The sequence below is a fragment of the Phascolarctos cinereus genome, unplaced genomic scaffold (genome assembly GCF_003287225.1).
Source record: "Phascolarctos cinereus isolate Bilbo 61053 unplaced genomic scaffold, phaCin_HiC Scaffold_4;HRSCAF=312, whole genome shotgun sequence".
NCBI lineage: Eukaryota > Metazoa > Chordata > Mammalia > Diprotodontia > Phascolarctidae > Phascolarctos > Phascolarctos cinereus.
The window spans coordinates 655,200,896-655,223,834 of record NW_027555847.1 but is presented as its reverse complement, the minus strand read 5'-3'; the positions used below and the strand labels follow the sequence as shown (position 1 = coordinate 655,223,834).

The 22,939-nt window shown below is 42.3% G+C and overlaps 1 protein-coding gene across 6 annotated transcripts in view; it reads right to left on the bottom strand.

The window, feature by feature from the left end:
• The window catches only part of PUF60 (poly(U) binding splicing factor 60), a 38,993-nt gene extending 16,837 nt beyond the window's left edge, over nucleotides 1-22,156 (bottom strand). For 2 of the 6 annotated variants that reach the window (XM_020994964.2, XM_020994965.2), the window contains exons 1-2: nucleotides 22,048-22,156; nucleotides 2,306-2,374 (exon numbers count right to left, since the gene is read on the bottom strand). In XM_020994964.2, the coding sequence (XP_020850623.1) occupies nucleotides 2,306-2,374; nucleotides 22,048-22,071 (93 nt within the window). In that variant the 5' untranslated portion in view covers nucleotides 22,072-22,156. The remainder of the gene's footprint in view (nucleotides 1-2,305; nucleotides 2,375-22,047) is intronic. The other 4 variants (XM_020994959.2, XM_020994962.2, XM_020994960.2 and 1 more) reach the window with 3 other exon arrangements.
• Between the last annotated feature and the right edge of the window lie 783 nt (nucleotides 22,157-22,939).

Genomic DNA, 22,939 nt, shown 5'->3' with positions numbered 1-22,939 from the left:
AATACAGTGATTGTGTCCTCAAGTCTTCACATCATCATTTCTAACCCTAAAAAGTAAATATGAAATTTAACTGATATTTTTAAAGTAAGAAAGTCCCAATCTGTGCCTAGATGTTACTTTTATCCCACTCCAAATGGCATTTTCTTTCAATGTTAGTACACAAATTCAGGCTACCAATGCTTAAATAATATCAACACTGTTAGGGGTTTTTTAATTGAAAAAAGGAATTTGTCGAATGACATTCTCTTTTGCATCTCAGGATGCACAAACTACCCTCCCCAATATACTTAAGGATAGCCAGATTGCAGGCAGAGTGCCCAGAAGGCACATGTTGCAGATCTGAACTTATTTCAGTAACAGTCAAGTTACTGGTAAGTAGAAAAGGAACAGGGCATCCTATACAGATGAATGAAAGCACAAGAGCAAGAAAAGGCAGGGCATGGGCTACTGAGGATTAGTGATCTGGGGCCCAGGTTCTTCCTAACAATTATCAACTACCCTTGCCAAAAGTGAAAATGTAGATAGTAATATGGGCCCCCATTGTTCTTCTCAGTGCTAATCCTGGGTCCTGAAAGGAAAATGGAAAGAAGGTCCTAGGCTACACAAATTCAAATCCCAAATCTTCAGGCAGGAACAAGAGCTGCCTGAAAAGAAACTGTGCTGAGTAGACCACAATACTATAGTGGGAGCATCCAGGCTCTGTAGAGCATACCCAGCCCAGCCACTGTCTATGGACATACTGCCCTCCCTGCCTCTTGGCCTACAGGGTATACATTTCACAGGCAGAAAATGTTTTGCTACACTTTAAACAAACAAACAAACACAAATACAACCTGTACATTCCTTTTTCCATGTGGTAAAATTGTGGTTGTGGCCCTGTACCCTTGGGACCAACTTAGGCCCCTGCCAGATTCCACTGTCATCCAGTCCAGTCCCTTACCAGTCTCCAAAGTCAGTTCTGCCTCCCTTTCCTTCTCTATTCCCCTCTCTGACCTTCACTGTTCCCCACCACCAGCCTAAGCCCCAGCTCTAAGGCAAAAAAGATCCTCACAGCTAGGTGGGGGCTACAGGATAGGGGCTATTCACCATGGTAACCAGTAGCCAAACCCCATAGGGCTGGGGGACTGAAATCCTTCAATTCATCCTTTGTCTTGGGGAACAAAAGGCCCTTCTCCATTCAGCCAATAGACAGAGTGCTTCAGAGGAGGTCAGAGGAGTGATGAGGCAGACCGACACTCCCTGCTGCTGTCCCCTCCCCCATTAAGAAGAAAACTAGAGTCTCTCCATTACAAAGTTTAGGCCTATGGTAACACTTCCTCTTTGCCCCCTTTCTCCTTTCCCCTCTCCTACGGACAAAGAGCCCAGTCTCATGTACTGGCTTTCTTTCCAACCCACCTCCCAATTGTCCCTACAAAAAACCACTTTGCCTAAAATTCCTCCTGAGGCCCAGACCTCAGACACACCTCCAGTCAAGCCTTTCCCTTTCTCCCCTTCCTTTGAGCTGTCCAGGGGCTTCCTGAAAGAACTCCAAGGTGGCACCAAGGCTAATGGTGTGTGGCAGAAAGAGAGGCACTGGCACTTGCATGCTAATGGGGATGGGTGAACAGACCTTGGGCCCCAGGAAATCAATAACAGTTACAAGAAATTTCCCTAATATATAAAAATGAGCCCAAAAGGGCAAAGTTCCAATCTCCTTAACTCCCCAAAAGGAGCCACATAGAAGGGGTTTAGGATGCAGCTCTTTGGAGTGCAGAATATGTATATAACAGCTTTCATATATGAGGAATAAGCTGAGCCATCAGAACTGGGCTTTAGGAGGATTAATCCTATGCAGGAATGACTAGGGAGAAAGAGTGTAGGTGGGCAGGTTAATTTAGGAGGCTGCACTAGCCTAAGTTAAGAGTAGAAAAGATAGAGTCTAGAGCCCTTGAGTTCAGAAGAGGAGGCTGAAGAAGACAGAACAGAAGATAGCCCAGAACTGCAGGAAAGACAGAGGTTGGAGGCCAGAGAACGTAATTCTTTGTATTAGTCAATGGCCTTAATGTAACCAGGTTCTAGGAAAGAGGCTTCCCAAAAAAGCTTCAGGTCTTAAGGACCATACAGCTGGTATGAATTTTTGAAGGCATTTCATTTGTCCCTCTGAACTCTTGACTTGAGAGTCTAACTTAATAAAGACCCAGTGGTCCATGGCTGCAATGGCTGGTAAGAAACAGCCATTGTTCTGCACTACCTAAGAAGGCCTCCAAGCATGCCCCACTGATAAGTCTGTGCTCCAAATTGAGAGAGAATATGGTAAAGGCAATACCTGTGGAGCTTTCCACTTGTCTCCCGCTGCCGATGGCTCGGGCCCCCCTCCTTGCTGGCCATTCACCTGCTGCAGGCAGGAATGAGATGTTGTGATAGGTAGGTACTCAATCACTGTTCACAGAGTCCAGGCACCCAGAGCTGCTGCCACCACCACCACCACCACCACCGCCGCCGCCGCCACCACCACCACCACCACCACCCCTCGCCCCAACCCCCCAGGGAAAGGAAGCCCTTAGCCCAACCCAGCCCCACACTCAAGGACTCATGTGACCCCCCCCCACCCCTCATATCAGCCACTGCAAAAACAAGCACAGCCCAAGCACAGGCAGATGAAGGGGTTTAATAGGTACCAAGTCATGAAAAGCTTCAGTCTATCCAATCAAAATCACATTCCTCATTGCCCTGCACTGACCACTAAGACCACAGATCTCATTGATACCAGTGTCAGGGGTGGGGGGGGGGGCTGGACTTTTCATTCTGATAGACACTATTTATCCCTCCCCTCCCTTACTCTGGTCCCCTGTCCCTCATTTTGATAGCTATTACTCTCCCCCAGTGGTCCCCTCATCCTGAGAGGGTTCAAGAGGGAGTTGGTTCCCTTTACCCCCTTAAGGCTAACAGGCAACACAACTCTATAGACATCCCCAACACCTAAGAACTAATACACCATCACCCCTGAGTGGTTCCCCCACTGTTTACGCTGATAGATACCATCCCAGATAGCATCTGGCTCCTGGTCCCAGCTATCTTATTCTTGGAGCTAAGGAACCTAGGAATATTCCTCTGTCCAGAAACAAACATAGAAGAGGCCAGGGAAGGAGTGGAGCAAGTTAAAATAGCTAAGAACAAGATGGTCCAGGAAGCAAAGAGGTACACCTAGTTAAGTGTCCTTACACTGGGGAGAGGTTACACTGATTCCTTTACCAGCTCCTTATCCTCCTCTAGCCCTTTAAATGTAAATTATTCTCATCACACCAAACCCTGTCGTGGAAAATTCCATTTATCATCATGACTCCAATTATCGAATGACTTCCAAATTAATATCTCCAAATCTGGTCCTTTGCTGAAGCACCAATTCAAAATTTCCAGCTACTTACAAGGCACATTCAGCTTAGATATCTAATCAGCAACTCAAACCCAACAATCTAGGGCTAAACTACTCATTTTCCCCTCAAAAACCACCTCCCTCAATTCACTTTGACCAATTTTACCTGCTTTAAACCTCAGAGTAACCTTGGGCCCTCTGCCCAGTTACCAAGTCTGTTGATTCACCCTCTGCCTTAAACACCCTACCTAAGTCCAGGCCTCTCACTGACCTCACAGGGTGTTAATAAGGAAAGCATTTTGTAAATGTTATAAAGGTATAAAAATGTGAACTGTTTCCCTGACTCATGACTCTCCCACTCCAAGCCACCCTATATACTAAAATACAAAACTGATTTTTATAACTTTCTTACTCAAGAAACTCCAATGGCTTCCTATTTCTCTTTTGATTTTTAAAGTCCTTCAAACTTGGCACCTGCCTCTCTTTCCAGCCTCAATGGATGTTATCTCTGCCCACAATCAGCAACACCCCCCTCCCACCCCCACAACACACATATACTTTATGATGCAGCCAAACTGGCTTTTCTCTGGGTACCTTACATGAGCCACTTTCTCGCCTGTCTCTGTGTCTTTGAAATGGTCATCTCAAGAAGGCTGGAATGCACTCCCTTCTTACCTCAGGTTCTAGTGCCCTGACAGTGCTCTCCCTCTCAAACTATCTTAGATTTGGCTGGATGTGTTTATATATAAACTTCCTATTTGTGCCATATATATTTTTAACTGGATTTGCCTCTCTCTTTAGTATGTTAGCTCACTTCAGGTAGGAATGATTGCATTTTTGTACCTGGATTCCCAGTGTTTAACTAGCACTGTGCCAGGCACATAATAGCTGTTGATTAATAACAGCTTCCTGACTAGTCTTCTTTCCTGCCTCTAGTCTCTTCTCTCCAATTTATCCTTCTAACAACTACCCAAATAATCTTTCCACTGCAATACCCAGATCACCAAATTACAGAATCTGAAAAGTCCACCACATACCTGAACAGTACCAACAACTCCAACAAGTGGTCTTCCAGCCTCCAACAAAGGGGAACTTTGCCACTATACCACCCTGGATGACCTATGCTACTTTTGGAAAGCTCTAATTGTTAACTTTTCCTAATGTCAATTCTAAATCTTCTTCTCTGCAACTCCCACCCACTTGTCCTAGTTCTTACCTCTGGGGCCAAGCAGGACAAGTTTTGCCCTTCTTCCCCATCATGAGAAACTTTTAGATAAATGCTTATTGTTGTCAAAGTATACCTCCTCCATCTTACTCTTACCTGTACAGCTTGACTCTGAATCCAGCTCTGTGATTTTACATTCGTCCCTATTAAATGCCATGATAGATTTGACACATTATGTCACTTCAAGAAATTTCAATCATCTCCTACTGTCTACCAAATAAAGCACAAACTTCATATGTGGACATTGAAAAGTCTCAATAGTCTATGTGCAGCCTACCTTTCCAGTCTTACCTTTTCCCTTTTCCCTTCCAAACTGGACTACTTTCTATTCCCCATTCTAATCCTTCCCTCTTGTACTCTGTGCCTTTGCTAACACTGCTTTTCATGCCTAGTCTAGAAGGGACCCCCCTCCCCTCCAATTTCTGCTGCTGAAATCTTTTCCTTTCTTTAAGGTTCAATTGCCTCAAATGCCACCTAGGCCATGAAACCCCCCACCGCATCCTCCCTTTCCTTCACAGGTAGAAGGGCTCACTGCCTCCTCAAATTTCTCATAGCATTTTGTATCAATCTTGTCTTTGCCCTTATCACATTCCTCCTTGTTTCAGAGTTATTTGTATATATGTATTTTCTCCTCTTTAGGTTAAAAGCTTCTTGAGGTCACACAGTCCATGTGATATTAGAAGACCAGGATTCAAACCCCACCCAAACACTTGGGTCACTTAACTTCTCTCTGAGGTCCTTCCAATACTAAATTGACAATACTATGGTCTAGCCATGCACCCTGCTTAGAGAAGTTTAAGAAATGTTTGCTGAATTTGCTCCTCTACTCCTCCTCTGCTTACCCCCCATGTTGATGAAACAAGGGCCAGTCTTGCCTCACTGCTGTCCTCCTCCAGTCTACCTGTCCTTCAACTCCAAGGCGGCTCATGCCTTACTTGTCCACAGCTCTGAATAGGCTCAGGATCACCTCAGAAGGGTCAGGAGGAATCAAGAGGCCAAAGCAAGAAAGGAAAATGGTATATGTGGAGAGTAGGGGGTGGAAGAAGGATGGGGAGATCATGTAACTTACAGGTCCAATCCCACAGATCCCTATCCTCTCTCCCTTCCTCTGGAAGACAGCCACAAAAATCAATCCATAGCCCTCCACAACTACCAACACCAGGCAAGGAGGGGTAATACACTTTGCCAAACCCTGACCAACCTTCAGCTCCAGGCTCACCCTCCTCCTGGCTGACTTTCCTGACTGTCTTAGTGTATATTGTTCCCTTCCATCTCTAAACTATTACTGTAACTTGATATTTTCCAAAAAAAATACAGGTCAGTTTGCTCTTTTACTTTTTCTCTGTCTTATCTTCCCCACTAGAGTACAAGATCACTAATGGCAAGGAGGCAGCAAGGTGGCTCAGTGGATAGAGCACTGGGACAGGAATCAGGAAGACCTGAGTTCAAATTTGGCCTCAAACACTTACTGTGTGACCCTGGGCAAGTCACTTAACTTCTGTTTGTCTTAATCCACTAGAAAAGGAAATAGCAAATCACTCCAGCATCTTTGCCAAGAAAACCCCATGGACAGTATGGTCCACAGGGTCCTGAAGAGGTGGACAGGACTGAACAAATGGCAAGGGACACGATTTCATTCTCCTCTGTTTTTCTCACTGTAGAGGTGATTGAAGGACGAGGCAGAAAGGGCAGGATCTGTGATTGCTACGGTAGATGTCCTTTCTAGACTAATGACCCCAGAAGGATAGCAGTCCCAAGGTGAGAAGTCTCTCCCAACCTACTCTATTGCCACTTGCCTCCTAATCAAGGTAAGATAGGGGAATAAGGACAAGGCTGATCCTGGGTGCTCCACCAGCAAGCAGCACTTTCCAGAGCAAGGCTGTTTTAGGAACAGAATCCAAATCCAGAACAAATAGGCAGGCCTGTCAAGGAAACTGGTACAGACACTTCTGACATGTTTGGGTCCTGTCTCACTCCTTAGGATGATACTTGAGACTACAGCAGAGGAAGCAACAGTAGTAAGGAATTCAGTGTCCAACCTCCTAACTGATGAGCCACTCTCTGCTACAAAGATAAATGCATAGTTTTTTAAAGTCATGTAAAACATAGAAGACCAGAAAACTGAGAATGAACACAAAAGAACAGAGCAGTAATATAATGTCAAAAGCACTTAACAAAGTTCAAAATGAGCAACAGCTGATAAAGTACACTAAGGACAACCAAAGAGGCTTTTAAAGATGTGCCAGGGGCAAAAAAAGAAGGCTCAAAGAAGAGATACTATCTTGCTGCTGATCAGGGTGTATGGGAAGCTAAAAGACAGTGAAGAGAAAGCAAAACTGCTTTCTTCTTTGCTCTACCAAGGAGAATGACTTCCAGACTGGGAAATACCATTCAGATGACCTTGCCTGGTCAAAGGATATCCCAAGGCACAGAACAACCATACAGAGGTAATTACAGAGCCACTGTCAATAATCTTCCTTAAATCAGGGAGACAGGAGAAAGGTAAATGCTAGACCAATTTTCAAAAAAGGGAAGAGGGTGGATTTTCCAAACTGTAGCCCAGCGACCTTGCTTCTGACTCTAAGAAAATTCCAGCATGTATTATTTTTTAAATGGCTTTTGAAGAGCTGAAAAGAGAAATGGTGATCATCAGAGCCAGCATGAGTTCATAAAGAACAAGCTGTACCAGACTAACTTTATTTACCTATTTGACAGAGTTCTTTGGTAGATCTGGGGAATTCCAGAAACAGACCTTGTAGACAGATGATGAGATATGAGCTGATCATGGTTTCCCAATTTTACAAGTTGAGGAATCCTTTTAAAATGTATAAAAAGTTTAAAGAAGCCTCCATATAACTATAGCTGTTGACTGATAAAAGACAACAAAAACATAAATGAAATTAATAACATTTAAAAGCTAATTTGGATGTTTTTCATTCCTACAGCACTCATGCACCAAGAACGTGTGATTTTGTTGGTCCAGGAACTCCATCAATGTAGAACAAAACTGTCTACACTTTAAGTAATTTACTAGATAAATCTCAGAGAGCTGAGGCTAAGAAATTAAATGACCTGACTGTGGTCATTGGCTAATGTCAGAGGTTAGATTTGAATAGCATCTGTATGTGAAATATTTATTTCATCTAAAGAAGTTGTGTTTGCTTAGCTATGAATTCATAGATGGATACCTGACCTCTTGCAGTACAGGTTGGGTATTACTGGAACACATAATAGCTAGGTAGATCTATACCTGGCTGGACTCAAAGAGCATTGATCAATGTCATTTTAGAGGAAGGTTTCCAGTGTTCTAGTGATCTGTCCTTAGCACTGCTCTGTTCAACATCATCTTAAGTGACTTGCCCAGGGTAACACAGCTATAGTGTCAAGTGTCTGAGACCGGATTTGAATCTGTTCAACATTATCAGTGGCTTCTTTGATGACATACATGAAGCTAGGCAGGTTGTCTAACATGTTGGATGAAAAGATCTGGATCCAGTAAGATCTTGGCAGGCTGAAAGGTTAAGTCAAATCTAATAAGATAATATTTCAAAGGGATTATATAAAATCCTATAGCTGGATTCAAAAAGCTAACAGTGCAAGTACAGGATAGGAGGAGATGAGTCAAGACAACAGCTCACGTGAAAAAGACCTTCCTTCCTTCCCCTCCCTCAAAGGAGTTTTAATATGGTTTGATGTATGACAAGCCAACAATTTTAGGCTAGATTAAAAGAACTTACTGGTCCAGAACAAGGGAGTGGATAGCTCCACTGTACTCTGCTCTAGCAAAACCATATAGGAACTATTATGTTTGGTTCTGAGTATCATGTTTTAGGACAAAGGGTGCACAGATGGAGCATATTCAAAAGAAAACAACTAGGATGGCATGAGATTCCAAACAAAGTCATACAAGATTCAGTAGAAGGCAGAAGGGATGACTGGCCTAGCAAACGGAAGACTTAAGGGGAAGATAATCACTGTTTTCAAACACCTGAAGGGCTACCAAATGTAAAACAGATTAGATGTCTTACTTGGTCCCAGAAGGCAGAATCAGGAAGAATGGTTGAAATTAGTTAAAAGATAAAATTTTGGCCGGATACAGGAAAAGCTTCCTAACAAAATAACTACCTGTTTGATAAAAAGTGCTAGGAAAACTGGAAAACAATCCGGCAGAAATTAGTTTATCCCCACACCTTATATCATATTCTACAATACATTATAAATGGATGCATAACTTTAATATTCAAGATCATATTATAAAAAAATTAGAAGAGAAGCAGATCATATCCCTTTCATAGCAATGGATAGGAGACATATATATTCTGAAACAAATAAGGAATAAAGCAATTACAAAAGATAAATCACTTTGAAAATATGAAACTGAAAAGCTTCTGCACAAATAAAATTAATGCACCTAGGATAATGGAAAAAAACCCTTTCTTTCAAAATTTATGTAGAAATATATTTGCACATATATCTATATCCATCTATCTATCTATCTATCCATCCACACACACACATAAAAGACCAAAAGCCATTCTCCAATGGATAAGTGGTCAAAGATTATGAACAAACAGTTCTCAAAAGAGTTGCAAATTATTAACCACATGAAAGAATATGTTCCATATCACTAACAATAAAAGAAAAGCAAATCAAAACAACCCGAGGTTTCAACTCACACTCTGGCAAAGATGACAAAGTATGGCAATAGTCATTGTTGGAGTAGTTGAGAATAGGCACACTGATGAACTATTGATGGGAGCTGTGAATTAGTACCTATTTTCAAACTTTTTCAACATATTGATCAGTTACACTGATTCTTTCCTCTCTCTTTTTCTGTCTTAAGAAAACTTTTTTGTTATGGATGGGACTCTGGGAGGGAGGGGCATATATATGGGGGAAACTATGGTAATGTAAAAAGAAAAAAAAACCTAAAAAACCCAAAGACATTGATAAAAATTAATTAAAAAAACTTCCTAACAATTAGACCTGTTCAAAACCCAATTCAACAGTTGTCAAGTACCTATAGTGTATTGTGGAACAAATGAGATCATATTTTTAAAGAACTTAGCACAATGCCTGCAACATAGCAGGCAATAAAAGCTTGTTTTCTCTCATCCTCCCAGTGTTAGAACTTGGGGACACAAAGCAAAAAACAAAGCTTACATTCTAAAGGGTGAAGGAACATAACATATAAATAAATAAGTATATACATGATAATTTGAGGAGGGAATAAGCACGAACAATCAAGGAGATCAATAAAGACTTTGGGCTGAAGGAAGCTAGAGACTCAGAGAAGTGAAAAGACTGCATAGCATTCTAGTGAAAAGGTGTGAAGGTGTTAGATAAAATGGACTGAATAGGGGGTTTTCAAGAGAGGACAGAGTGATCACCAGCCAGAGATACAGAGGGGATTTCTGCTCAGATAAGAGACTGAACTATATGACATTGGAGGTGCCTTCTAGGTCTGAGATTCTATGATTCTGTGACTAGCTCTGGGTCTAGCTCCTTAGGTAAAGTGAAGCCATGAAGGTGCAAATCAGCCCTTATGTCCTTTGCCCCTGGGGAAATTCTTCATCACACCTCATAGAACATCCCCGACAGGCGAAGGACAGAGGGAATAAGGTATGCCTTTGATACCTTTGTTGGGAAAGTCACTTAGCTCAAAGTGCAGTTCAACGGCCATTCCAACCATTCATTCCTGTAGCCCTGCCAGTCTAATCACTAAAGGCTGAAAGTAGCTTTGTTTCCTCAAAAGGCCAGCTCCCACGTAGAGGCCCACAGAACTCCTCTGAATGCTCTCCAGCAACAGCAAGCTGTCTTCAAATAAATCTCCAGAGAACAATACCAATAGCTGTGGAAACGACCTGGGCATAAGCCACCAGAAGCCTTCCCAAACACTGGCCAGAAGCTAACAGCCTGGTTCAAAATACCCTGGTTTCACATATATACATCAGGATGGATCAATGCCCTCAGAAAGAAAGGAAAGAAGCATTTATTAAGTGTTTAGTATGTGCTCAGCACAGAGCTAAGCAATAGGTAAACAACTGCAAGCAAAAAGATAGTCCTTGCCCTAAGGGGAGTTTACAATCTAATGAGGGAAGAAAACAAATACAAGGGAGGAAAAAGGTGAGGCATGACTGGAGGAGAATGAAGGCAGGCCAACCTTGGCCCCTCCATAAAACAAGAGGCTCCAGGAGGAACTCACTAATGGCAGAAGGGGGACAGGCCTTGCAGAGGGATATTCCACAGTGAGTAGGCTGAGGGGATGGTATGCTGTTTCAGGCTGCGAAAGCCTAAGGTACTGGTAAGTTCCAGGATGAGACCCATAGTGTCACTGCCATTTTCTATAATGCTAATACTACTCACTACCACCCCCCCACACACACACCCTCCAGACCAGCTGCAAGCCCTCAGCATTTCTAGCTTCTTCAGAACTACCTTACTAGACTATGTTGGGTTGGGTCCAGAGCTTTGTATACCCATGAAACAAGGAAAGTACAGGTTCCTATTCAACAAATACGTGCTTGAGAATCTATATGGCTTTTGACTTCTCATAACACCCCAGTCTAGTTCTCCATCTTCCTCTTAGCAGGTAGATCTAGGTGATCCCCATTCAGGCAAAGAAAATTCCAGAGTGATCTGACACATGACAGAAAAAACAGTGGCAGAATTGAAATGGAAGTATTTCCTTCTGGGACAAGAAGATAGGACCACTATCTTCTTGGGGCCTACAATCTAAAACCTACCTTGTAGGGGTGAGATGAAAAGACAGACAGAAAGACAGAAAGAGAGAGAGGAAGGTAGAGAGAAAGAGAGAGAGAGAGAGAGAGAGAGAGAGAGAGAGAGAGAGAGAGAGAGAGACAGAAAATGGAGAAAAAGGAGGGAAGGGGGGGAGGGGGCGAGAGGGGGGGAGAGAGAGAGAGAGAGAGAGAGAGAGAGAGAGAGAGAGAGAGAGAGAGAGGGAGAGAGAGAGAATATACCATGGGAAATCCAAAAACAAAACTCAGATTCAATATTAACATCCCCACTGCAAAACACTTCCCACTCTTAGAGTCATGTGGGTCATTTGTCAAATGAGAATCTAGCAAGACAAGAAAAAATTCTCTGTAGTCTAACCTTTTGGATAACACCAGCATGCATGCATATATATACATATACACACACACACACACACACACACACACAACACACACACACACACACACACACACACACACACACCACTAACTCATCTATCAAAGGTCGAATGTTCCCACCCAACTGCATACCCAAGCTTAAATTTCCCTGGCTATTTTGCCATAGGACTAGTATTTGGTGCTCCAGACTTGCAAAGTTAAGCAAACACATGAGAGCAGAAGATCAAGAAAACAAGATAGGGGCAGCTAGGTGGCGCAGTGGATAGAGCACCGGCATTCGAGTCAAGAGGACCCGAGTTCAAATCCAACCTCAGATACATAACACTTACTAGCTGTGTGACCTTGAGCAAGTCACTTAATCCCAACTGCCTAGCAAACAAACAAAAAAAGAAAAAAAGAAAGAAAACAAGATGGAGAAAGCCAGGGCACAATTAAATGATTGGTGACATTTTGTTTTAGCGTCTAGCAAAACAATACCTAACCTATCCAGAGATGCACAAAAAAAAAAAAACCAGAAAGCATTATCTCAGAGGATATTATGAGTGACAACAAGGAACCCTCACCCTTTAAGCTCACTATCCCTCTCCAACCCACTGAGTACAGCTTGCCAGCCAGAAGGAAAAATGTTTTCATTAGCCAGAGCAGAAAGGCCAAATCACTCTGGCACAAAAACAAAACAAAACAAAATTTAGTTGAGAGACAAAGAAAGGGGACAGATGAGAGAAAAGAAGAAAACAGAAGCAATAATGGCAAGAATGGTAAATATTAGAAGCTGGTAGCAGGGCAGAAAGTTGGTGAGAAAATCAAGAAAAAAGAACTCCATAGCAGAGAGACTAGTGGTTATTCAGATTTCAGTCAGTCAATAAAAACTTATTAAGTACCTACTAAGTGCCAAGCACTGTGTTAAGTGCTGGGAATACAAAAGGTGAAAGAGTCCTTGCCCTCAAGGAGGTTACAATCTAAGGAGAGAGACAACCTGCTAACAAACATAAACAAGCTATATACAGGAAAAACAGGAAACAATCAAAGGAGGGAGGGCTACTAGAATTAATAGGTGTTGAGGAAGGCTTCCAGTAAAAGATGGGATTTTAGTTGGCACTGGAAGTCAGAAGGCAAAGACGAGGAAGGCAGTGAGAATGGGGAGCCAAGTGATGGAGTGTCTTGTTTGGTAGAACAGGAAAGGGCCCAGAGTCACTGGATCAAAGAGTACATGCTAGGGCACTAACAGCACATCTTGATTTATCATTTCCAAAGGCCAAGATCACCAAGCCATAAGGGGTCAGAGAGGGTGAGGTCTTTAGGGAAAAGGCAAGCTAAGTTTTACTCACTTCACCAGTCTCACACAGTATGGATTCGGGCTGTGTGGCACTTTTGGCATATCTACTAGGTCAGATTAGAATCTCAAACTGTGGGTTGTGACCCCACACGGGTTTAAGAAGAACTGAAGGAGTTGTGAGCGGAAAGAGTTTAAGAAGCCCTGAAATAGATGAAGTTGGATCAGCTATAAAACAGTAGAGTACTGTAGACCAGATAGGAGTATACACACAGGCAGGCAGCAGAACAAGTCCCTACTGTATCCTTGGCTACATATTTTACTCATCCTCTAGTGAAAAGGTCAGAGGGTATTCTGACCATCTCTGACTCACTGCTCACTGTAAAGACAAAAGCTTTCTCAGAGGAAATGTGGCTCTCTGAGTTATGCAATCCACAGGGTAGCTTTGCATAGTGAGACCAAGCACTAGAAGGTTGGATCTAGCTGGTGAAAAAGAGAAAAAACAAAACAAAACAAAACCACCCAAAACCAAATACACACAACAAGAGATAAAGCAGGAAGCTGTTGGAGCTGCTGTTCAAAGAGCTCATACCTGAGCCTAGCCTCACATCACTGACTACACACAGGTCTGTGCTGACAAAACCAGACTGCACAATTCTGCCTTGGCTAGTCTTGGAAGATCAAGCACTCCAGGGCAGGTCTAACTCAAAATCCTTGGCTGCTCTCTTTATGCATGTGCTAATACTATAGGTTCCCATGTAATAAAACCTTTAGAAATTAAAAAACTTAAAATGCCTGAAGAGTTTCCAAAAATGCCCCACATTTATCAGTGGTTTATAGAAAGCAAACTAGTGTTACGAAGGGTTTCCAGAAACACTTTTTTGTCTGTCTGTTTGTTTCACCACAGTGAAAGATTATTTCTAAGCCAGTCTTACCTGGAGATGGCAGGGCTATTCCACTGCTAAACTTACCCAGAAGATTGGTGGCTGGAAATATACTCTTTTCTACCCAAATCCAATATGACCTCACAGAATCAACCTATAAAACAGGTGCTAATTCCAATGTTCCTGCAGCAGGGATTTCATGAGAAAGCAAATAAAACCCATCTGGTAGCACCAGAGAGGCCTTTGGATTTCTTGGTAACATTTATCTATTTTAATAGTTTCCTAATTGGTCTGCCTGCCTCAAGTCTTTCCCCTCTTCAATCCATCCTCCATACAGCTGCTGATCTGATAACATACATCACAGATCTGATAAGCATGTCACTTCTCTGCTATACAGAACTCTAGTACTCCCTATTACTTTCTTTTCTTTTTTGTGAGGGTAGTTGGGGTTAAGTGACTTGTGCAGGGTCACACAGCTAGTAAGTGTCAAGTGTCTGAGGCCGGATTTGAACTCAGGTCCTCCTGACTCCAGGACCGGCGCTCTATCCACTGCACCACCTAGTTGCCTCTCCCTACCATTTCTTAAATCTCCTTGAATGCTAGTGCCTTCCCTCAACTGAATATATTCAATTTATTCTGTATCTATCTTGTTCGTACATAGTTGTTTTCATGTTGTCTCTTCCATTAGACTGTGAACTCGAGAATTAGGACTCTCTTTACCTTTTCTGAGTATGCCCAGTACCTGGAAAATAAAAGGTGGTTAAGTGCTTGCTGACTGACTGATTCAGCATCTACGGTAGTGCCTGGCAAACGGTAATTTCTTAATGAATGACTATTGATTAATTGAGCCCAAAATGCTGTACAAAATCAAACTTGAAGAAAAGGCACTCCCTGTTATCCCTGCAAAGGAATTCTAGTAACAGAGAATTTACAAGTGCCCACATATACCCAATTTGTGACAGAGGAGATGAAAACTGGGTAAAGTCTAAAAGGCACCCTGAGTTTTGGAAGAGATTTCAAAGGATTCAGAGGATAGCTGAAATCCCAAGGACTAAAATTCAATGATATATGAAGATGAGGGGGCATGGAAATATTACTAAGAAGAGTGAAGAAACAGTAGAGAACAATATAATACAGGACAGTGGGTAGTCCAAGCTGTCTGGAACATGGAATATAATGAAGGGGAATATTATGAGAAGGCTGGAAAGGTTGGCTGGACCCAGGCTGGGGTAGTGGGGAGGTAAATGACAGAAATTGGAGCTTAAGTTTTATGAACAAATATAGGTTTAATTTAAAGAAAAACTTCCTCCAAATAAAGCTAACTGAAATGCAATGGTCTATCTCAAGCAGAAGCTAGATGACCACCAGCTTTGTTGAAAAGGGACTCAGCTCTGTTTTAGACCTGACTTGGACCTGATAGCTCCTGATGGCCCTTGCAATCTGACTTGCAGCCCTCCCTTCCAGACTTAAGGGGTTCTCTTCTAAGGTACCTACAACCTTTTAACTGTTCAATCCAATGGCCTTTTCTCAGTCCTCATTTTCTTTGACCTCACTGCAGTTTTTGATACCGTTAACCATCTGTTCTTTCAGGACACTCTCTTCTCCCTCTTATCAAGAGCTGCTGCTTTTACTTTCTGCCTGCCTAACTGATCTTTCTCAGGTTTTCTTTGTTGAACTATCACCCATCTTCTGTGGTTTTCCCCACAACTCTTTCCCTGTCCCCCTTTTCTTCTCCTCCTCTAATGTCATCAACTCTCATGTGTTCAAATATCATCTCTTTGTGATGACTCCCAAATCTATACATTGAACTCTAATTTCTTTCCTAAATTCCAGTCACGATGTCAACTGTCTGTTGAATACTGTCTCCTGGATATACCACTGGCATCTCAAACCTAGAATGTCCAAAATGGAACTATTCTTCTTTCCCAATCTGCCCATCTCCCTTCAATAAACTTCTCTATTTCTGCTGAGGACACCACCATAGTCCCAATTAACAAGGTTTGTAACCTCAGGATCATCTTTGACTCTTCTCTCTCCTTGCTCCCTCATTTGAGCCCCCCCCCCAAATCCAACAACTGCCAAGCCTTACAGATGCTAACTCTGCAACATCCCTTGCAACTATTTCCCTTATCCAGGCTCACATGGTCACCATGCCAGTTCAAGCCCTCATCAAGTACCATGTTAAGTACTCTAATAGCCTACTCCTAATTGACCTTCCTGTTTCATCTTTGCCCTCTTCAATCTACCCTCCACATAACTGCCAAAACAATTTTTCTAACAAAATTTTCACCATGTCATTCTCTTGCTAAAAACTGTAAATGCATCCCCACTCCCCACATAGGATAAAATACAGATCTATGGCCTGCCACTTAGGATTCTCCACAATCTGGCTCTCACTTACCTTTTTAGCCTTATATCATACTAATCCTACTCATGAACTCTTAAACTGCAGCCAAATTAGACTACTACTTTTCCCCCAAAGGTCCCTTCCTGTCTCTATGTATACTCTAAAGTATATCTGACTAACTTCAGAAGTTACTTCCTCACAGAAGCCTTCTGTGAACCCCACCCTGCTCTGGAATTAGGTCTCCTCAATTTTCCTTGTAATATACTTGAGTATCTCTATTCTGCTCCCCAGTAATAAATAAGCTCATGGAGGGCAAAAATTATTTAATTTACATCTTTGTAAGTACCTAGCACAGTGGCTTGACCAGCAGGAATTTAATAAATGCTTGCTGAATTGACTCCCAGCTTTGAGACCCTGGAATTCGTTCTTTCCTCTTTAACACAAAGAGAAGCAATTTCTACAGGAGAACTAGGGAACCGGTATCAATTTTGTTCCACATGGGATAAAGATGACTGTGGCTGGACAGCAAGTTCAGAAATACCCAACAACTAAATTGGCTGCTCTATTCAGAGTCTTTTAGACCAGAAGGAGCTGACCAGAGTCTGGAGGTGATTTACTTGGGCTGCTACTGCATCCCCTCCACTACCCCCCCCCCAGACATCTTGATTCCCCATCACCTCTCTTCTGGAAGGGAAAGGTTTTCTTAGCATGAGTTATGACCCATCCAGAGCCCATCTTGGTCCATCTGTACATGCTGAGATCCTTCTCTTCCATTAAGGCCTCTATCAAAACTCTTCCCAAGGCCACATTGTGGTGTGGAGGTGACTACTATAATGTGGAGATGAGTTTTTGGAGGCTTTGATACTGGAACACAAACTCTAGCAGGCTCCATCAAGTTGGAAAGGCTTTGAATACAGTTTTCTGCCCAAGGACTAGTGGAGCTAAGTACAAAGAGGGGCAGCACAAGATTCACCACTAAATAATGAACTTTTTTGGTGGGGATGCCATGGCCAAAGAAAAATGTAATGCAGTCCCTTAGCCCTGTGAAGATAGTGTTAACTATGACATTTACACTCTTCTGCTTCAACAGCAGCAGAATGATACAAAAGGAGGTAAAGGGTGCTAAGAATAACAGTTTTTAGTCCAACTATAAATATTAATTTTATTTTTAATGCTCTAAACATGACACCTTTGGCCAGTAAGATGATACAGTGATGAAGGAAATACACTATCTGTATTTTCATTCTCATTATAAATGAAATCAGAAGACACAAAGAACATACACCAAATGGAAGAACAATTTAAATGTTCTACTGCAAACAGTGTTGTGTAGTAGAAAGACTATTTTACTAATAATCACTTGTGTGCCCTTACAACAAGTGGCTTCTTACTTTAAGGACCTCAGTTTTCTCATCTCTAAGATGACAGAGTTGGAGTAGGTAATATCTCATTTCCCTCCAAGCTCTAAAACCTAGATCTGAAGTTGGCTGAGTTCATTTCAGTACATATACAAAGGCAGTAAGAAACATCTTCTTAGGGGACATTTAGTCATCTTGCATTTCAGTTTCCAAGACATAAACACATAGATGACAGATTTTAACAACATTTATTGTGAAGGATGATGAAGTAATAAAATCTATTTAGATGGGATCCTCCAAATGAATTTAACGTGTACTTTTGGACTCAATGACTTTCATCTACAATGAAGAAATGGAACAAAAATTAAAAAGTTGGGCTATAGCTCAAGATCAAGAAATGAAAGAGCCTGAAAAATTACTGAGAAGCTCTATGCCTACCCTTTTTAAGGAGAACTGGAAATCAATGGCAGTGGCAAGTACCAAACAGTATTTAAAAGAAAAAAAAAGGTCTTGATAGGAACCAACTGTTTATAAGCACTGGATTAATTTCACATTCAAGTGTCTTCACAGTTAGATAATACACTCGTTATAGTAAAAGTCAAAACAAATTACAAGAGAAGGAAGAGGTGAGTAGATCAATACATCATACTTCTCCTATGCAACTCTTATCCATTTCCTACCATAAATCCTTCACAAGTGGGCCACCCAAGATGCTGAGGGCCATCGAGATGCATGAAAGCTTCATCTCTTACCCCTCTATCTGATGAGCCCATATCCTTTTCTGTTTGTACCCACCTCTCTGAAGTCCTCTATTCACTTATATATTTTGTGTTCATCCCTCTGATTCTCTATATTCTGCATTCAACTTCCTGAAGATATTCATTTTTCCTGTGAAATCCTTCATTATTAATGACCAAAACAAAAGAGGGCAAAAAAGTCCAGTCTCAGTCAGCAAACATTTGATGTCCTCCACAGATTCCCTCCCTTCAACAGTGCAGAGGAATGATGGCTTATAGTACAAGTTCAATTGCAAAATATCATGCAAGAGGATGACAAGTTAATAGTACTGCTGCCTTTCAAAATAGCAACAAGGAATTTGAGGGGGTGTAAAAAGCCAAAAGAAAGAAGGTTAAGGGACATATCATCCATCCCAAGAGCACTTGTAGAAACTGAAAGAAGACAACAGATCTGAAATGAAATACACACGATAATGTTTCTATGTCAATATATTTCACCATCAATAACAGCGTAATTATCACATTTGGACTCATTCTACTGTACCTGATGTGCTTGCTATAAGAAAATGAAAACTACAATTTAGTGAAATGGGGAAATGGTTGGACATAACAAAATACACAGGGAAGAAATCTATGCTTGAAGTAACAAATTTAATGGCATTTGGGGATTGATTTTCAAGTTAATTCATAAAAAATGTTCCTAAAGAATAAAAAAGACCATGGACCATATCACCCACCACCCAAAAAACAACTATCAAACCAGATGATGATCTTTTATCTACAAAACTTTTATGAGAATGGTTTATACAGATACTGAGGATATGTCAGATGAAAGTAAGAGAAGGGAAAAACCTGACTTTTGAGGGCTATTTTCTTTTTTTGAAGCAGGCCACATCTTCACCATCACAAAGTTAAGATATAGGAAACAAATCTTTTGATTACAAAAAAGCAAAGTGACTTAGTAGAACAAAAGCCTCAATCACAACATGGTGCCTCCCCTGTGCATCTGAAATTATTCAAGGTCCCTTAATAACTTCAACTAAAAAGATATCTTTGTTTTAAAATCCTCTGTGTACAGAATAGTATCAAACAAGGTATAAAACAAAGAGAAACACATGCTCACCACCAGTATGCATCTCTCTCATGGGCATAATCCAAACAGAAGACCTCTCTACATAGAAGGCGAAATTTTTAAAGATCTGCTTATCTGCTAAAGAGGGCCTCTCAATACGATTCATGAACACTCAAAAAGGCTGGTCTAGAAATCCACACGGAAAAAACAAAGTGGATGAATAAAAATTGTATGATTTTTAGGACCATTTATCCCCTTTTCCATCACTGTCAATCAAGATAAAATTTATTGACTCTCTAAATATACCTAGCAAGTGAGGAATAAAACAGGGTGACATAAACATAACATCATAGTGGATGTCCTATTCAAAGCAAATGTATTCCCTAAGTGATAATGTTCTCCAGATGCTCCTGTTTGTAAATGATACGCTAATTGTATCCAGTAATCCAGAATACTAAAGGTCTTTTTCAATGCAGTCCATAATGACGTAAAGGGTACTAGCAACTTACACCAGGAAAAAAAAAGTTGATGAAAAATGAATACTGTCCAGATTAAAACATGTAGTTTAATGAAGTCTACTCATGTATTTTATTAGTACACACCTAGAACTGAATAAGAAATCGACCTGAGATTGCTTTCAGGAAAATGCTCAATGCTTTTAGTGATCTTAGTTGCTTCCTAATACAAAGGCTATGTTTGCGTTCTTCAATAGTCCATTAACAAATATTTATTAAACACTTACTGTGTGCCCAGGCACTAACTATACTAGGTACTAGAAATACAAATATAAGCAAAAATACATTCTAGAGGGAAGACAACACATAACAGGAAGCTGAAGTGGGAACAGAGGCATAATGGAGAAGTCTAGGTTGTAGCCTATTAAGAAATGAAGAGATAGCTGTTAGAGGTTTTGGAAGGAGTCATCCAGAGAAAGAAGCCCAGGAGCTGAAGGTATTTCCCAAGATGTGACTTTCAGAGCTGAAGTGATCTTTCCAGATGAAGAGTTTTAGGAGGCATGATCTATCACACCTTAGAAACCTCTTCACCCAGGAAGCTCACTCTACTTGGAATATTTTTCACATCGGAAGTGCTCTCTGCCCCTGAGGACCCACCAACTTTTGATCAACTGGTTCCTCCCAAATAGTCCAGGACATCATGACCTTCATTCCTCTCCGGGCAGCACTGCGCATTGTCTCCACAATAATTTCTCTACCAAACATCTCACCAGGTACCATTGTTCACCACCACCAACCCCCTTTCATGTGTTGTCATCATCATTAGAATGTAAGCTCCAGGAGCTTGACTTTCTTTCTGCTTGTATTTTGGAGTCCCAGCATTTGGCACCGTGTCTGGCATATAGTAAGACCTTAATAAACCCTTGTTTACTGCCTGATTTTCAACAGTAATAATAGCTAGCATTTCCAAGTGATGCTGTTAAGACTGACTAGAAGAATCAAAATTCTAGCCAGGCAGATTTTGGCTTATGGAAGTAACATCATCAAGACATCAAAAACGCATGACTTTTTCTAGCCATGAGATGAGCCAAACACTTGTGGAAAGCAAAGTATTAAATAAAAACATATGCTAAATTGTAACTATCAAGCAAATATCAAAAGACCTTGAAGAAGGCCTCTAATCCTCTGGGTAGATGGCTACTTCGTGGAAGATATATGAAAGGACAGGCAAAAATCAATGGATGAATTTTTATCCGAAATAAATGTCTGAGTTAAGATATCACCTCTTTCATCCACTGTTCCTGGATTGTGAAGTGAACTCACCTTCCTCAATTTCCATAAAGCACTTCGAACGACCTGCCCCTTGCCCCTATCTCATTTTACTTTTCGTATCACATATGTGTGCATATGTCATAACACCTCATTTAGACCCTAAGCTTCATGAGACCAATTTCATTTGATTTTCCTGGGACTTGGACAAAGTACACACTTCACATATGTTGAACTGAACTGCTTACATTGATAAGACACGGCCAATTCACATCTTTTGCTGGGGATCCCTGGTTTCCCTAGGTGGGGGAAGGAAGCCAGTCTGCCTCCCTCTTGGGCTCATATGGTGGGAAAACAGCCAGAAGAAAGCCCCTCTTTCAAGCCTCTTTGCTCATGTGGCAGTGGCTTGCCTTCAACAAGATCATCCCCACTGCATCCTTCTAACATGCAATTGGGATCCCACAGACAAAGCTGTTAGGCACACACGGGACAGTAAGGGGGTGATGGGGTAAGGGGGACGGGAACATGCACCACTGGACCCCGCCCCTAGAGTCCGATGCCCGTCCCAGGATGCAATGGGGGGGGAAGAGCACGACTTGCTCCAGCATGCCCCGCGATGGCCAGCGAAAACTACACCCCTACCCCCACCCCCGGCATGCAAAGCGGATGACAGGGACTCGGTGCCCCGAGCGCTCCGGCGCAAAGAAGTCTGGGCGTAGTAGTTCCAGGCCGCCGCCGCCGCCGCCGGGAAGGCAGTAGCCCTGCCCCCCCCGTCGCCTTCCCGTCTCCAGGAGGCTAGAGATGAAGGAGATCCATGCAACGGACCCGCGGACACGGAGGCAGCGCCTGCCATGGACTTCCCGAGCCCTCAGCCGGCCCTCCCCCCACCTTCCCGCGCCCATCTCGCCGCTGACTGCGCTCCGGGAGGGGCTCACTTACGAGAGTAATGGTCGCCGTCGCCATCTTGCGTCCGCCGCGGCCGCCGCGCGCGCCTCACTATTCCCACTACTCTGCTCACTCTCGTGAGAACTCTTCCGAGCAGACGTAACGGAAGGTGAAACTGGTGGAAAACTCGCGAGAGGTCATTGGCTCCGCCTTGGAAAGGGAGAAGAGAGAATAACCGAGAACCCACTTCCGGCCTGAGACTAAAGGCTAACGCCTCTGAGCAGGCGGGACAAAGAAAGAGGGGCACGAGGGAGGCGGAGCGCTGGGAGAGAGGGTAGAGCGCCTTGAGAGAGAGGAGAGAGAGGCCGCGAGATGCAGCTTGGCACGAGCTCGTCATCTCGCCCCCCTCCGGGGAGACCGAGAAACCCAGGCCGTCGTTCACCTGGGCCTGGCCGGTCTCTTTCGTAGGGCCCCTTGCAGACCTCTGATGGCGGGGAGCTCACTATCTTAGGAGGCAGCCCATTCCATTTGGGGATGGCTCTAATTCAAAGGTGTTTAACCATTTTTGCATTATGGTCCCCTTCTCAAAATCATGTTTTTTAAATGCATAAATTATATATAAGGATTGCAAAGGACACCAATTACATTGAAATTCAGAGGCACAATTAGAGCGAGCTCCTGGTCTGAAATCAGTAAGACCCAAGTTCAAATCCAGCCTAAAAACCTTGGTGGCAGTATGACCCTGGGCAAGTCACTTAACTTCTGCCTGCTTAACTTTCCTCATCTGAAAAATGGAGATAATAATAGCACCTTACTCCAGGCTTGTGATGATAAAATGAGTTAATATTCATGAAGATCTTTGTAAATCTTAAATTGTGATAATGAAAGCTACATATATATTTAAAGGATGAATTAATGGCTCCAAGGTTAAGAATCCTGACAAAAT